Here is a 16315-nt window from a genome sequence, read left to right as displayed (position 1 = left end):
AGGCGGGTCACAGTGAAGAAACGTGAGGCGGGGGCGAGGCCAAGGAGTTTTCTGAGAATCCTGATTGGTACAGGTAAGTGAGGTACCCTGTCACTTAAAATCACAATAGCCAATAACACAGGAGGGAATGAGCTCACTCTAAGGTGGGTATTGATAGACTTCTGTCTCAGCCAACATTTGCCAAGCTGGCGCCTTCCAGATGTGAACTACAGTTCCCATCAGGCCATGGAGCCTTGTAGTCCAAAACTTCTGGAGGGCGCCAGGTTGGTGATGGCTGGTCTTGGCATAACTATTTTCACTCCTAGCTGCAGCTCACCTCTTTTGGAGGGATAGTTGTAGTCTTACTAATATAACCTCACACCCCTTCATCATTCACTGCCATGCAACTGAGACAAGTCCACTCACAAACATTTCTCTGATGAAAATAGGGACGTCAAAGTGCAAGTAGATAAATAGGTACCGCTCCAGCGGGAAGGTAAACGGCGTCTCCGTGCACTGCTCTGGTTCGCCAGAAGCGGCTTAGTCATGCTGGCCACATGACCCGGAAGCTGTACGCTGGCTCCCTCGGCCAGTAAAGCGAGATGAGTGCCGCAACCCCAGAGTCGGACACGACTGGACCTAATAGTCAGGGGTCCCTGTACCTTTACCTATTCCATAATAATGATAATAATAATAATTTTATTATTTATACTTTGTGCATCTGACTGGGTTGTTCCAGTCACTGTAGGTGGCTTCCAACATATCGGGGGGGGGGGGGGGGACATTAAACAGGGCTGCCTTCAAATATCTTCGGCAGGTTGAATAGTTTGGCTCGGGGGCCACATAACTCCACACCCTCCAATGAAAATAAGGAAACCCTACCATACCCTCCAACATTTCTCCAATTAAAATAGGGATCTTCAAAGGAAAAATTCTGGGATCAAATAAGAAACCGGAATGGCTTGTGTAAATTATGACTCAGTGATGGCCAAACTTGGCCCTCCAGCCCTTTTGGGGCTACAACTCCCACGATCCCCAGCTAACAGGACCAGTGGTCAGGGATGATGGGAATTGTAGTCCCAAAACAGCTGGCGGGGCAAGTTTGGCCATCACTGCGTGAACCCCCAAGGGTGGATTACAACAATTAAAACACAATATTAAAATCAGTTAAAATGACAGAAATAAAAAGAGGGTCCTAAAAATATCCACTTCACATGTTGAATGTGGGCCACTGGCCTGATCCAGCATTCTCCTATGTTATTTGAAATAAGCTCCATAGTATTAAGCAAATGCATTGGGGATGCCTGAAACATTCACCTGAAGAAAGAGAAGGGGGCATCCACACTCGCACCTCTTAACACCTGCTTGCCCCACTTTTGTGAACACTGCATAAAGGGGCCTCTCCTATGTATCTGAATGCATAAAGCCGCCTTTTACTGTTGGAGGGCACCTAACCCTTTCACAGCCCAGCTCTTTCCCCTATCCAGATGGTTAAGAACAAGATCAGACCAGAGGCCTGCCTTGCCTAGCATCCCGTTTGCCACAGTAAAGCAACCAGATGCTTGTGGGAAGGACGCAGGCCGAAGATGAGTCCAATGAGCCGTCTCCTGCTGTTGTTCTCTAGCAACTCTGCTGGCGGGGGGCAGGGAGGTAGGAGGGTTAAGCACATGGCTTTTTCCTCCATGAATTTCTCTAATCCCCTTAAATCCATCTAAGTTGGTCTCTGTCACCCACATCTTATGCCAGCAAATACCATAGTTCTGTGTGCAAAGTACTTTCTCTAATGCCACACGTAATTCTATAAACCTCTATAATGTCTCTCCTTCCTGATTTTTTTTTTAAAAACCTAAAAAGCCTCCAGTGTTGTAGCCTTTCCTCATAAAAGGGAGCCGCTCCAGCCCCCTGATCATTTTGAACGCACCATTTCCAGTTCTGCAATATCCTTTTCAAAGCTGGCTTAATGAGCTATACACACTATATCAAGTGCAGTCACACCATAATTTACATCACGGTATTATATGATGTAGGCAGTTGTATTTTCTATCCCTTTCCTAATGATCCCTAGCACAGAATTCATAACTTTCACAGTTGCCACTCACTGGGTTGAATTTGTTTGTTGAGCTTTCCCCTGCAATCCCAATACAGTACCAGTCAGTGAACATCTATGTGGTTAGGATTTTTTTGCCCCACACATTTGCTACTTTAATGTCCACCCCACCCCTCACAACCTCTTTATGAACTTAACATCACTGGCTCTAATACAGATCCTTAGTAGATCCCACTTATACCCATAGCTGTCAACTTTTCCCTTTTTTTAAAGGAAATTCCCTTAATGCAAATAGGATTCCTCACAAGAAAAGGGAAAAGTTGACAGCTATAATTATATCCCCCTTTTGTCAGAACTGTCAATTTCCCCCCAATTATCTGCTTCCTATTCTTTAACCCAGCTACCAGTCATCCAGTCCAAAGCCCTTGGTGAGAGGCTTTGTAAAAGCTTTTTGGAGGTCCAAAAATACAACATCTAGTGGATCACCCTGCTCACATGGCGCTTTCAAAGAACTCTTAAATTAGCGATACAACTTACACCCACAGAAATCATGTTGATTCTTCTTCAGCAATACTTGTTCTTCTAAATGCTTGATCATTTTATATTTAATGTTTTCCACCAGTTTACCCTGAACAGAAATTAAGCTAACTACTCTGTAATTTCCTGCATTCCTCCTGGCTCTCTTTTTAAAAATTAGTTTTACCCTGATTGCTTCCCAGTCCCCTGGTACAGCAGCTGATCTTAGGAACCAGGTAACTTTTGTTGTTAAAAGAATAGTAATTTCCACATTTGAGTTCTTTAACAACTTGGGGGGGGGGTGTGTGTGAGAGAGAATCCCATGATGTGTTAACTTTTTAATTTGCTATTAAGGCCTAGAACTTTGTCTCTCGCCATCACTATTGCGCTTAGTTCTTCTGACTCCCCTTCCTGAGGGAGTCAGCTCCAGCCCTGAGGTGAAAACAAATGCAGAGAATTGATTCAGCTGCTCTGCAGCCTCCTTGCCTCCCATTTAAGAGCGGCAACGAAAGTTGTGAGGTATCCCTCAGGGTGTTTTTTTTTTCGGGGGGGGGGGGTGTTGCATCCCCTTATTACCTGCTTGTATTTCTTTTGCCAACGTTTATGTTCCTTTTTGTGTTCTCATTTGGACAAGTCTTCTGTTTTCTGAAGGGAGCCTTCTTGCCTCGAACAGCCTCCGTGTGTCTGCTCATCAGCCATTGCTTGGACTTGTACCTTACTTGCTGTGGGGACGTTATGGGTGCAAAGCAGGGATGGAGAACCTGAAGGCCACATGCCCTTTTGGACACCTTTCCAGCTACCACATGCCTGTGGTAGGTGGAGCAATATAATTTTTTCCCTTTGTCCTGTAGGTTGGCTTCTACACATGCCCCTCTTTATCCTTCACCCAGGCACCAGAGTTCAAGAACACATTCCAGCCAGACAAAAACACTCAAGGAGTGTGTGGCTGGGTAGGGAACGTGGCCTGAGGAGAGTCCAGAGGGCTGAGTGGAAAGGTCTGGAGCGCCACACTCAGGCCTGATATTACCCACCCCTGGTGTAAAGCATGTGTTCTACCACTAACTTGTGGCCTATTCCTTCCCCAGTTTGCTCAGAGTAGCCAACAAGGTATGATAGTCATGACAAAAATACAAAGTTAGGAAGAGCTTGTGCAGGACAAGCACACCAATAGCAAAGAGCTTCACGTACTGAATTTTGTTATCGCCCAGCTGATTTAAATCCACAAAGGCCTGTCCCTCCTCCTACCTTTGTCCCATCCCTGCAGCTGCTGGAAGCTTTATGTAGGTACTTTACCCCCTAACAATAAGACAACTACTTAACAGGCTGTTTTCTAATAGGCATCACTAATTATTCTCTAGGCAGTTACAGGTAGGTAGCCGTGTTGGTCTGCCATAGTCAAAACAAAATAAAAAAATTCCTTCCAGTAGCGCCTTAGAGACCAACTAAGTTTGTTCTTGGTATGAGCTTTCGTGTGTGAAGAAGTGTGCATGCACACGAAAGCTCATACCAAGAACAAACTTAGTTGGTATCTAAGGTGCTACTGGAAGGAATTTTTTATTTATTTTTTATTTTGTCTTCTCTAGGCAAGCAGGGATTAAACAACAACCCTAGAAAAATTAGTAAAGAGGCAACACCCTAGAATGCTTTGCGGTTACTGGGCAGAGCAACCACAGTTGTGCTGTGGAAATGTATCTGGCAACAACCTGTTTAGAACCAAAAATAAGCTTGTTTTAGAATGGCAAATTCTATGCCCAACACAGGAAAACAAAGCCCTGCCTGAAATGTAGAGGTGTGTGGAAAGGGGTGGAAAAGGCCTTTCATGCTGCAAGGTTCCTGCACAAAGAATCAATATGGGGAGTTTCCTTAGGAAATGCTACCCTCCCCAATCCAGAAAGATCACAAACATGGACTCCAAAGGTGTTATTCTATTTTTTCCAAAAACGTACAGGTTACAGACAAAGAAGTTTCATGCTCCCACTGTCAAAACAGACATCCCATAAATCCTATATGTCTCTCCCCACACCCAAGGCATCCTGAAATCAGCATGAATTTAGAGTTTTTTTCTAGACTGCAGAGAGAAAACATGGCATCTATACATCAAGTCTTCCTCAACTGTGCTGGCTAGGGTTCATGGGAGCTCTCCAAAACATCTGGAGGTCATCAGGTTAGGGAAGGGTGTCCTACATGTAGCAAACATAGGGCCAGATCTAATTTACCCTCCAGCAAATTACATCTCCCGCCTGCCTCCCTTCCCCCTAGTCCCTGCAATCGTCTCATCTATGGAATCAACCAGTCACTCCTCTGTCATGGGAGAAAAAAAGTGTCTTATTCTTTAATAACTATTGCTTTTTCCTACCACACTAAAAACACATCTGAAAGTCAGACACCATGAGAAAAGTGTGATTCCTTTAATGAGCCACTCATTTCCAGTAAGAAATGGAATCAGTTACCTTCAGATCCCCCAAAGTTGCCAGTCCTGCACTCACAGTTCCATGTAACTGCAAAGCTATTTATTCTACCACACCAGCACATCATTCATACATAGATATAACCTTCTGCAGAACGTCAGCATACAGCATTTTGAAATTTCAGTTCCTGCCAAATGACAGCACACACACAGCACAGTCCTTTTATAGGACAAACATGAATCTACTTGTATGGGGAGAGAGATATACACACTATATCCAGTAAATCTGTTGTTTAGTTCCAGATCGTGAAACAGGAGGAAGGGTTAGTAACTCCTAAACCAACACAGCAAGGGAGAAGCACTCTGGTACTATCCCAAAACATTACTTGTATTCATGCTGGTATTTTTACAACCTCAGTTTCATTTAAAACTTGGGCTAACGGTGAAGAGGATTGTACCCAGGATGATCTAAAGCCATGGTTGCGATGTTGTAAGTTCATTCAAGTTACTCCTTTAAGCTAACCACTCCATGCCATTATAAACAGCTTACACCTTCAGTAGCCTGCTTCTGAATACTGCATGAGACCAGGGAAGAGAACTCAATCCTCTCTACTGCATGCCTCCCCCTGCCGCACCCCCCCCCCCCCGCCAGAATACTAGGCTCCCTGACAATGACGTTTCTCAAGAAAGAAAAGCAGGGTAGGGAGAGAACCAAAAGGTACCACTTGGGCCCGGAAGAATGGAGAGTTCTGAAGCGCCAGGCCATCTTTGGAACTCCAACAAAGGCCTGTTTTCTGTGCAAAGGCTCCTCTTCTTGAATTTGGTTCATGGTTCAAACTGCTAGTCAAAGGGGAGGGACAGCATCCGTGGCAAGAGGGCTATGTGGTGGACATGATGCCACTTTTCTCACTCTTCACCTTCAAGAATTCAGCCATGCTGGAGAAGTACTTCTGGTTTGCTTCGGCTACCTTCTTCTCAGCCGCCTGAGGGTTCACAATCTCCAGACCCTGGAAACAAGAGGAGGGAGGAGGTGAATGTGAGAGAGGGAGGCTTTTTTAAAAAAATGCAGAGTCCAGAAATCTTGCTGCCTCTAGAAAGTAGGAGAGGCGCTGAATTACGACAACACCCGCCCTCCAAATCTCCAGCTTCTATGCCTCGGACAGAAGTAAATTGCTTGGTGCATTTCTAGTTGGTGGAACGCTTTCCCAAGAGAAACCTGCCTGGCACCATCATTGTATTTTTTTTAAAGTGCAAGGCAAAAGACATTGTTATTTACCCAGCCTTCAGTTTTTCACTGGGAGGGTAGTTAGCTATGTCCAGGGCCATTTTTGCACTCATCCATGGGGTGGGTACAATTTCTTCCTTGAAATAAATTTACAGTACAGTACTGTATTTAATTTTTGTCTGTATTGCTGTTTTTATATCTGGCTTTAAAGTCCTGGTCCTTTCTGTTTTTACTGAGACACTTTAGTGCAAATATACAACTAATATTGTTGTTGTTGTTGTTGTTGTTGTTGTTGTTGTTGTTGTTGTTATACAACAACAACCAATATTGCACACATGAGCTTATAATCTTTCCTCCTCAAGTGCTGCAAGCAGAACAGTGAGAGTGGGGAGACAGAGAAAGTTATTAGGGTTTCAGCCAAGAAAAATGTATTATAGCATTCTGTAACTCTCATTTTAAAAAAAAAGCTACAGCAAACAAAAAAGTATTTAAGAACCAAAGAACCCTGCTGGATCAGAGGAAAGAAACAGCCCAACAGCCTGTTCCCAGTGTGGCCATCCTGAAGCTCCCCTGGGAAGCCCCAAGCGGGACCTTAGCACAACAGCACTTGCCACAAAGGCTCTTCTTTCACCCATTCGACTTCTCAGCGTCCTTGCCAGGCACACACTTGATTCTCCAAAACTCCTAGAGCCCACCACGCACAGCTCTTTGTACACCCAGCCCCCTCCTTCAAAGACATCAATGCCACTTACAGGTAATTCAAGGAATGCAGAGCCAAGCGAGGTGCTTACCTGCAGCGGAGTGAAGGCCACGCTGGACGCAGTGCCCGAGGAGCGGTCCCGGATGGTGGACTTCCCTCCATACACCATGCTCTGCTTCTGGAGAGTGCGCTGGTTGGGAGGACAAATGCAAAAAGGCACGGGTGTTAGGCCTTTCGTAGAGACGGTGAAAAGAGAGGGAAGTGGTGCTGAAGCACGGGGCAGGGGAACAACCAAATGGCTGGCTGTCCAAAGGCATGCCCTTCATTTGTTACCTTCCCTAGTACCCAAAAGCATGTCAAATGCATGTAACACTCATATCCTGCCCTCCCTGGCTCGGTAGCCACTCCAGTAGCCCTGGCAAATTATTTCTCCAACCACAGACAAAACGTAGCGTGGCGCCCTTCACCTCAACATTAAAAAGCCACATGGAACATGGAAAAATTCCTACCGTTATCAGAGACTAATGGCAAGCAATGTGACCATAGAATTAGTCTAATTCTGTGCCTGTTGAAGCTCTCAAGGGCTGCTCCACATGGAGCTTGTTGGCCTGGGAGTATTTCCTGAGCGCTTTTGAGTAACAACAGGACATACGTGCTCAGCATAATTACACTGCAGTAAGAGCTCTGATCTGGTTGCTCAGTGTAGCTGTTTGCCGAAACCTCAAGAGGACAATGTGATGCTGCCTTCAGGAATGAACAGCCCCTGCCCAGTTCCAGAGGCAGTCATAAGATGATTTACAGCTCCTGGCACTCCACAATCCAGTCCCCATTTCCTTACTTGCAGCGTCTTTGAGATGCGTGCCTTCGTGGCCTCGTTGACTTGCGTCTGTCGGACCCGGCCGCTGCCTGACTTCCCCAGGTGGCCCAGACTGAAACCAAGGTCTTCCTGGTAAGCATCTTCTTCAATCTAGCAAAGGTGTGGAGAGAGGAAGCGTAGCACAGAGGAGAAAAGGCCAAGTTTGGATTAGATAGTGCAGGACCAATGACCAAGTCGGCAGTTTCATTAAGAATGCAACACCTTCCCTTTGTAATTCCCCCCCCCCCCAAGTGGCTCAATAAGGGACAACAGGTGCTTTTGGAATTTCCTTTTTTATTTTTAGCCTATAGATACAAAAGACAGCCCCACCACTAATCCTGCAATCTAGGAAGAGGCAAATTGGTCCCTATACCTGTATATCCAAACTTTCTCCCAAGGTGGTCAAGTTGACATAAATGGTTCCCTCCCTCCGTCCTCACTTTATTCTCACAACAAGCCTGTTGTAGGGTGATCGGCACAAGGTCATCTGGTGCACTTCATGGCTGAGTGAGGATTTGAATCCTGGCCTGAGTCCAGCAATCTGATCACTAGATGAGAGCGACTCTCCCTGGCCACAAAGGTAATTGTGTGCCAAGGTGAACCTCCCTGAAATGGCCTGGGTCGGGTCACATGCAAGTACATCCGAAGCAGAGGGGACAGAAAACTTATTAGTCAAGGCTATAAATACATCTAGTTATCTGTCCGTTCTATCAGCCTTCTCAGAAGCACTTCTCATTTATTTATCTAATTTAAATTAAATTTATCTAATTTAATCTGTGCACTCATAGAAGTGTGATGCCCACATGTGGCTATGTAACACATAACCACCACCCAAACTTAAATATTCTTGCATGTAGATGTGGGCAGACGTGCAGCTTCTGGACACAGCAAAATGCACATATGGCTTGTCAAGTTTAATGCTTTGTATTACTTGGAAGTGCTTACTTTACATAAAATGTAAAGCGACCCGGAGATCCCTGCCCCACAAAAGATTTCTATTATTTCCCCCATCCCATTGTACCAGTTAAAAAGGCACAGTTGGGGAACAGAGTCTGGACCAAGTCCGAAACTCCTGGTTTCTACTCCTGCCCTCCTGAGGGATTAGACAGCCCTCAACACCCAAAGACCAAGAGAAATCCTACACAAGGAGACTATGCAGGACTCCTTACCTCTCCAAAGCTCATCCGGTTTGCCTGCTTCCGGATTTCCGTTAGACCAAGACGCTCCTTCATCTTGCGATATCTGAAGGAGCAAGGAAAAGCACTTTTAAGATTGGCAGCGGAGAACTGAATGATGCCAGGACAGAGTGTTGCTGCCAAGAATGAAAGCAGTGTTTGGCATAAAAACAAATTCAGGCAGGGGACAAAGGGCTGAAATGCCAGGATTCCTGGGTTCATCTCAATGAGACACGCAAGTTTATGCAATTCTGATACAACCTGACCTGACCCCCTCCCACCTACATTAATGTGGAGATCGAAACTTTCTTATACTCCATGCCTCCCAAATATTCTGGCACAATTCTGGGCTCAAGAAACATACCAGGGACTGTATTATGAGGAAAAAATAAGTTTTAAAACTAATGTTTTGAAAAAGCAAGACGAGTTGTTGCATTAAAATCTCCCCTGAGAAAAGAATATTTGATGGGAAAGATAAAATGCCATTATTCTGGCTTGATTTTAACAAGTGTGTATATATTAAAAGTAGATCTAGGATTCCCTAATACAGTCGTACCTTGGATCTCAAACGCCTTGGCTCCTGAACAAATCGGCTCCCGAACAATTGAAACCAGGAAGTGAGTGTTCCAGTTTTCGAATGATTTTTTGGAATGATTTTTCTGGTGCGGCTTCGGATTGGCTGCAGGACCTTCCTGCAGCCAATCAGAAGCCGAGCTTTGGTTTCTGAACGTTTTGGAAGTCGGTCGGACTTCCAGAACGGATTCTGTTTGACTTCCGAGGTACGACTGTACTTATTTCCTAGCACGCTTAACACCACCCTCCTGGCTGCCTCAGCCAGCTCAGCCAACTCTCCCTCCCACCCTGCCCTGCCGCAAGACAGCTCTTCAATTCTCTCCCCCGCACCTGCGTCCTCCACGTTTCTTCCTTTGTCCATCCAAGGGTGCCGGCAGTGGCTTCACTTGCTTGACAGGAGGTGGCTCCTGCCACTTGTCAAATTTCCTTTCGATTTCTTCCTTGAGGTCATAGCCAACCTGAATGGTAGCAGAAGGATAAAAGAGCAAAAAGTGCTTACAAAGCAGCCACCCCCTTGTAGCCCCCCTCTACGCCTCTCACACCAGCCACTCCCCCAGGATCCCAGGGCTTTTGCCTTGTACCACGTACCTTCCCTTCAGAGCTCTCGTGAAAGCTGTCCACACGTGCTGCCAGCGTGCATTTTGCTGATACCAAGCGAGCTGCCTTCCTTCGCAAGTCCTGCAAGGAGGGAATCAAAGGTGCATGTTGGCTGGTTGCTGTTAGGAAAATCGTGCACCAACTCAACAGAGAAAGGAGGAAGAACAGACTCTCTCTCTCTCTCACACACACACACACACACACACAAACACACACACCTACCGGAGGCAACGACTGTACAATGTCGCTGTGATAGATGTAGCCAGTGTGAGGCAGCACCGAAGTGCTGGAAAATCCAGACAGAGTCTTCCTCTGGGCCCCCAGAAGCATGATGTTGCAGGCTGGCATCTTGGAGAGGTTTGTGAGGCCACCAGCAATGCCTTGAGAGAAGGGAAGGCAATATAGAATGAACGCTAGTTGTGGGACCAAGGGTCAAGGTGGTTCGGGGTTTCTGATCAGCCAAACCATGGCTTCTCCCTGGCCTGTTGGGATTTGTAAACAAAGTTCCTCTCCTTGTGTGCAAAGAGAGCTCTTTGCTGCCCCTGGCCACAGAGACCTGCCAGAACTGATCATACATCAACAACATGACAGATGCTGCTAAATTTTTTACATTAGCACTCCACCGTTCTTTTGTGAAATACTTCGGCAGCCTTTGGGTTTGGAAAGATGAATTGTAAGAATTAAATAATTTCCCCATGGCATCCAATCAGGACGGGTGTTTGACCCTTTCAGAGGGAAGGCTTTACATTCCTTTCGGAGACAAGGGACCTTTGTGTCCCTTTCTGCCAATGGCAAACTTATATATCCAACTAAATTACACTAGAATAGACCCATTTACATTAAAAGACTTAAGCTAGTCACATCTGTCAGTTTCAATGAATTTGCTCCAATTCTGATACAATCCCAAGTTTCCATATTCTAATACACAAGGAGCCAAACCCACAGCGCTCCATTGAGAGTCTCACCCATTATTTTAGCAGCAGTGGAGGCTCCCACAATGATGGACAAGTTGGGGGCGATGAAGGACATGCGGGACTCCACATACTCATAGATGCGGTGTTTAGACTGGTTCAGCTCCAGGGCCATGTCACAGGCCTCCTCAATGCGCTCCAATTCTTCCTCAGTTAATTGTTGCCTGCAGCAGGAGAGAGGCAACGCTTGAGGCTGAGATACATAGGTCACCAGGTCTGGTTCACTATATCCGCACCATCGCTCCATGCCCAGAGCGTGGCATTTGTTTCAAAGCTCTCAGGACCTGCCTATACGCTAATATTCTATCTCTGAGCATAGATCCTTACGTAGCCGAAAATGGCACCATCCACACACACAAGATGGAGATGTCTGTAGACATTAAGAACTCCATGGTTTGCAGTCATACAGCAAAATTGTTAGAAAGCTCAAAGGCAGGGGAGCCCCCAAACCAGCCCTATAAAGACTGAGCATGCTCAGTGGTCATGGAATGCTGGCTAACAGTTGAGGACAGGGAACAGATGGCTGGAAACCTGAATGGGAGGATTGGCACTGCAATGTTTTCCTGCAGGTCCCACTTGTGTATTTTGATTTGCAACCCTGCACCCTATCTCCACCAGCATATGTAAGCCGTGAGTCATCACTAAGTTAACTCATAACATTTATTATGTGACCCAGCAGGTGCCTCCTGTCTCTTCATATGATAAGACAGATCGTAATTGTCTGAAGGCCACTCTCTTGACAACCAAGCAGTGACCTGAAAGCCACACTCTCTCATCTGAAATCTATTCACTGCGCTAAAATCCAATAAAGGGAAAATTGCCATGATTCTGGGCCTGCTCCATAGACAGTGGAACAAAGTGGTACAGTAGACTGTAGTACTCCATACTGCCAGAGAAAAGATATTATTTTTGAATGCTCCCCTATATATAAAGAGAAATCTCCTGTAAAGGGAGGAAAAAGCACTAGCACACCAAGGGGAAGAGGGCTGAGCTAGATACCATCTCTTCAACGTAGGACTATTCTTCTTACAGGGAGTTTTGGAAAGTAATTCCCTCACCTGCAGCCTGGAATGGTACAGTCCACCTTACACCCTTCAGCACCATTTGCAAATTCAGTCTATATCCCTCTCCCAGTCCAGATGCCCACCAATCTCCCATACCCTCCCAAAACCTCATTTTCATCCTGTGCAGAGCCTTACCCCTGGGTAGTGGATGCGGTGACACTGACCACCATGATTGTAGCGTTGGTGAGGATCTGTTGAAGATTCTCATTGTTCTTGCATTTGTCCAAGCTGTTCCCTAGTTCCTGCAAGGTTCAAACATTTTAAAACAGAAGTTAGCCCTTGAAGAAGACAGAAAGAACATCCCTGGAAAGCACATGCTGAGGTGGAAGGCACTGTAACCATGTTTAACTGACACTCCGAGCTTATTTAGAGAATTCTTGTGTCAGTGCCAGGTTTTGTTCGTTACTGAGAAGGACCAAGGCTGCTCGAGGGTCAGTTCTAATTTGCATCAGCAGTTGTAGAAACTGTGGATCACATGAATATTCTTTTCCTCCAAGGGTGGAATATTTGGGGATCTTCCCCCAGCCCTCCACACACACAATCCTAATTTTTCCTAATCTGGAAGTTAGTTTAAGACCGAGCAACAACAACTTATCCAAAGCAACCAAGTGAACTTCCTGGCAGGATAAATATTTGAACACAGCTCATCTGCTAGCTCTACCCATGACACCTTTTAGGTTCAAGGTTGATTATGGCAAAATTAAAACCATGAATTAACTGTGGACCTGAAGAATACTCAAGAGATTTTCAGTCACCGTGGTTTTGTGAATAGTCAGTATTACCGTGTGTTCACTTATGTCTTATCTGAGTTGCAATCTGAATAGCCATTTCAGCATGGAGCACCTTCACTAAATAAGTGACAAAAGTTATATGAGGGTTGGGCTAGTCATCAATGCAAATGTAAAAAATTGATTTTGCGAAGTTCAAGACACAGAAACAATACCTTGACAGTCCGGATGTAGTCCAGTGCATTTGGAACAAGAGATTCTAGTTCAGGAAATCGCTTGGAGTACTTGTCTCGAATGAACTTGTGAATAATATCTGGAAAGAGAGAGGCAAAGATGACCTTTTACAAAACAGACAGAAACGCAGAGCGTCATTACACTAGTGAGAATAAAAGCAAGCCTCCCAGAATATACTAGCTCAGAGATGTTTTAATGCTGAGTCGTATAGCTTGTTCAGAGATTGGCCAGCCTGAACCTTTTCTCCTGCCCAAGAAAGAAAGAAAGTGCTCTTATCAAAACAGTCCCTGTTCTACAGTGACACCAACACACAAATGCCCTTTGTATCCCAAAACTCCTCTGAAGGTTCGTCTGGCCAGTGTTTGCCCTTCTGTTTACTAGATCGCACCCCCTGCTCCAATTAAGTCAGCCTTTCCCAATCTCACTACTTCCCTAACTCATCATCTGCCACCCTCACACGGTAGCAGCTACTGTATTGTTTTCAAAGCCTTCTCAACCTCCCTCACCCCAAAGCAAGTGATGTAAGGTTTGCACTTACTTAGCTCGTTCTCAATCTCCACTGTGAGGTTATTGGCATCCACAATGACTCTATATTCAGGAGCAGCCTCTACTGGACCTAGAACTAATAAGGAAGGAACATGCAAAGTCAAAATCCATACAGGACACCTCACTATAAGGTAACAGGGAGATGGACATATGGGTACATTAGCACTGTACTGCAGGACAAGGAAGTCCTGTAGCAGACTCTATACTGCAGAAATCAGATTGGGTGATGCGTGCATACACATCTGTTGGGTGACCTCTTTTCCAAAGGAAATTCATCCAGAGAGACTCAGTACCTTCAGATTCTTTGGGCTGTTTGCTGATGTAGTCCTCAATCTTCAGCAGGATTTCAGCAAACTGCACAGGAGAAAAAAACAAAAAGTTGAGTCTTACTTTTTAAAGAGGGCACCCTTAAAGGGTTAACTTCCACAGACTACACCTGAAAGGCAAAAGGCAGTTTACAGAACCAGTGGACCCCAAGTTGAACACTATTTTGAAAACCATCGCTTCTATACATATTGGCCAAGCTCATTTTCTCTCACCGTCTTACTGTCCCAGAGCTTGGCAATACTCTTCACTGAATCAGTTGCCAGATCCACTTGCATTTCCTCCTGGACATCCTCAATGGGAGGCTCATCCTCTTCATCTGCAAAGCTGCCATCCTCTTCTTCTGCTGCCTCTTCGAGGTCAGCCAAAAGCTCATCTGCCAAAGACATGGTGGATCAGGCTGCAAAGGAGAAAAAGGGAAGGACACAGGAGAAAACAATAATAAGTGACATAAACATCCAGAGTCTTATTGATCTGTTATTTCCCGCAGTACTAGACCAGGAGACATTCTAACCACTATCTAACCCAAGGGTAGCCAACACAGTGCCCTCCAAAGGTTGTAGACTGTAACTCCAATCATTCCCACCCATTAGCGAAGCTGGCTGGGGCTGAAGGCAGGTGGAGTCCAACAGACACACTGATCTAATACAACACTTATGAGGTAGCAGCAAACCCCAGAGAGCCACACACAGTTGCTAGACACCCATCAACACAAGATCCAGATCCACTGTGCCCCTCAGTTCACATGTGTCCTTTCCTTAGCCCCCTCTCCAAAAACATCTCTCCCTTTCCACAAATACAAGTGCCCCATTGGAACCCCCTTCAGTTTAAGAGACCTTGAGTTAGCTCTTCAGTTTCCAATTCACCCACCTTTTGCCTTATAGAGATTTTTTTAAAAACTGATTCGGATTTCAGCATCATTTCACAATAAGCATAAATACTGAGATACCATGTCAGTCACCAAAATTCTTCCCTCCAGGTATCTCAGCCCAATCATCCAAGTTTCTAATTTCTGTCACTTCAAGGGCTACATTGCCTTTGCCCATATTCCATCACTACCAGGACAGGCTTCTTTCTGTTCTCTCTGGTTTCAGAAACTCTTACAGTGAAAACTTAATCATGTCTCTGCAGAAGTAAGTCCTACTGGGTTCAATGGGGCTTACTTCCAGGTAAGTATGACTGCAGCCTTATTTAGTACCCCATCAAACAGAGAGCAAGTCCTGTGGCATGGGAAGCACACACCAGGAAGTCTTAGTTTAAAGTCTCAGCTCTAATGTGAATTTGTGTGGTTGCCTTAAGAAAAGATCCATCTCAGAGTTCTCATCTGCCAATGTAAACCTACTTTGCAGGAATTAACATAATCTTGGAAGCCTACTGCAGCATCTAAAAGGCTAATAAATTTATTGTGACGTACATTAGATACACAATGAAATGCCTATAGTCTGTTAACAAAGTACAGTATACATTCTCAAACACAGGATACAGACAGAAGAGGCAGTGTAGGTATAGCAATAAAAAGTGCCAGAAGGGTCCTCGATGGAAGAAATATAAGTGTTCCATGACTATGCAGAACACAAATGAAAAACAAGATACTGTCCAAACAGCAACAGATCCAACTAGAAGGAAGATCCATGACGTATTCCCAAACGATAAGAGTATGGAAGAGAGTATTACTTTTGTTATTTCTACTGTATTATTATTATTATTATTATTATTACTACTACTACCACCACCAGGATAGGCCAAACCCATCTAATCTGAGAGCCACTGTGGTGTAGTGACTGGGGAGACCAAGGTTCAAAACTCTGCTAAGCAACCAAGTTACTGGACGACTTGGGGATAGTTGCTATCACTGAGCTTGACCTCCTTCACCCCGAGCTTCTCAGGGAAAAGGCAGCACAAGTGCAGCAAACAGACAGGCAGACAGACAGACAAACCAACCTCTTCACCCATCTCCACCTTCTCTGCAGCCTCCAAGAAACCTCAATCGCGTTTGCGCAGAAGGAAGTCCTATTGAATTCCATGGTGCTTACTCCTAGGTAAACGGGGTTAGGTTTGCACCAGTAGTGTCAGTCTCTCTCTCTCTCTCTCTCTCTCTCTCTCTGCCCGCCCCCAAAGCTTATACTTCTCTTTACCCCTTAGGAAACGAAAGGCCTAGGCTCCTTTTTGGTTTCTCCCCAGTTAACCTCTCCCTCCCTCCTTCCCTTCATTCCCTCCTCGCCTTCTTTTTCTTTCTTCCGCTCCTCCGCCGCACAAACGAACTCCTCACGTTCCCTTTTTCAGTCTCACAAAAAGTACGTCATGCACCGGGCGCCCTTGTTGTCGTCATCAACGAGCGTCTTAGCTCTGCCGGGCACTAAAACGGATAGAGAT

At 45.4% G+C, this 16315-nt stretch overlaps 1 protein-coding gene across 1 annotated transcript; it reads right to left on the bottom strand.

Moving 5' to 3' along the window:
- Positions 1 to 4455: 4455 nt before the first annotated feature.
- On the bottom strand, positions 4456 to 16277 carry PRPF31 (pre-mRNA processing factor 31). The gene is made up of 14 exons (XM_033169093.1): positions 16164 to 16277; positions 14158 to 14342; positions 13912 to 13972; positions 13611 to 13694; positions 13054 to 13151; positions 12246 to 12352; positions 11041 to 11210; positions 10298 to 10455; positions 10067 to 10156; positions 9809 to 9936; positions 8900 to 8972; positions 7713 to 7841; positions 6966 to 7064; positions 4456 to 5956 (listed from the first exon to the last, which is right to left on the bottom strand). Exons 2-14 carry the CDS (start codon positions 14329 to 14331, stop codon positions 5828 to 5830), a joined length of 1500 nt encoding a protein of 499 aa, XP_033024984.1. The 5' UTR covers positions 14332 to 14342; positions 16164 to 16277; the 3' UTR covers positions 4456 to 5827.
- Between the last annotated feature and the right edge of the window lie 38 nt (positions 16278 to 16315).

Source organism: Lacerta agilis, chromosome 14 (genome assembly GCF_009819535.1).
Source record: "Lacerta agilis isolate rLacAgi1 chromosome 14, rLacAgi1.pri, whole genome shotgun sequence".
Classification (NCBI taxonomy): Eukaryota; Metazoa; Chordata; class Lepidosauria; order Squamata; family Lacertidae; genus Lacerta; species Lacerta agilis.
Note: the sequence above shows the minus strand (reverse complement) of the source record. Positions and strands in the feature narration are given on the sequence as shown.

Bases quoted from the DNA above. Each gene is read 5' to 3' on its own strand.
- PRPF31 (XM_033169093.1), bottom strand. From the start codon at position 14,331: ATGTCTTTGGCAGATGAGCTTTTGGCTGACCTCGAAGAGGCAGCAGAA. The intron at 12,353-13,053 runs GTATTGTTTCTG...TGAACCTTGCAG, and splicing joins ACTACATCCGGACTGTCAAG to GAACTAGGGAACAGCTTGGA. The intron at 10,456-11,040 runs GTGAGACTCTCA...CCTTCTCTCAAG, and splicing joins CACTGCTGCTAAAATAATGG to GCATTGCTGGTGGCCTCACA.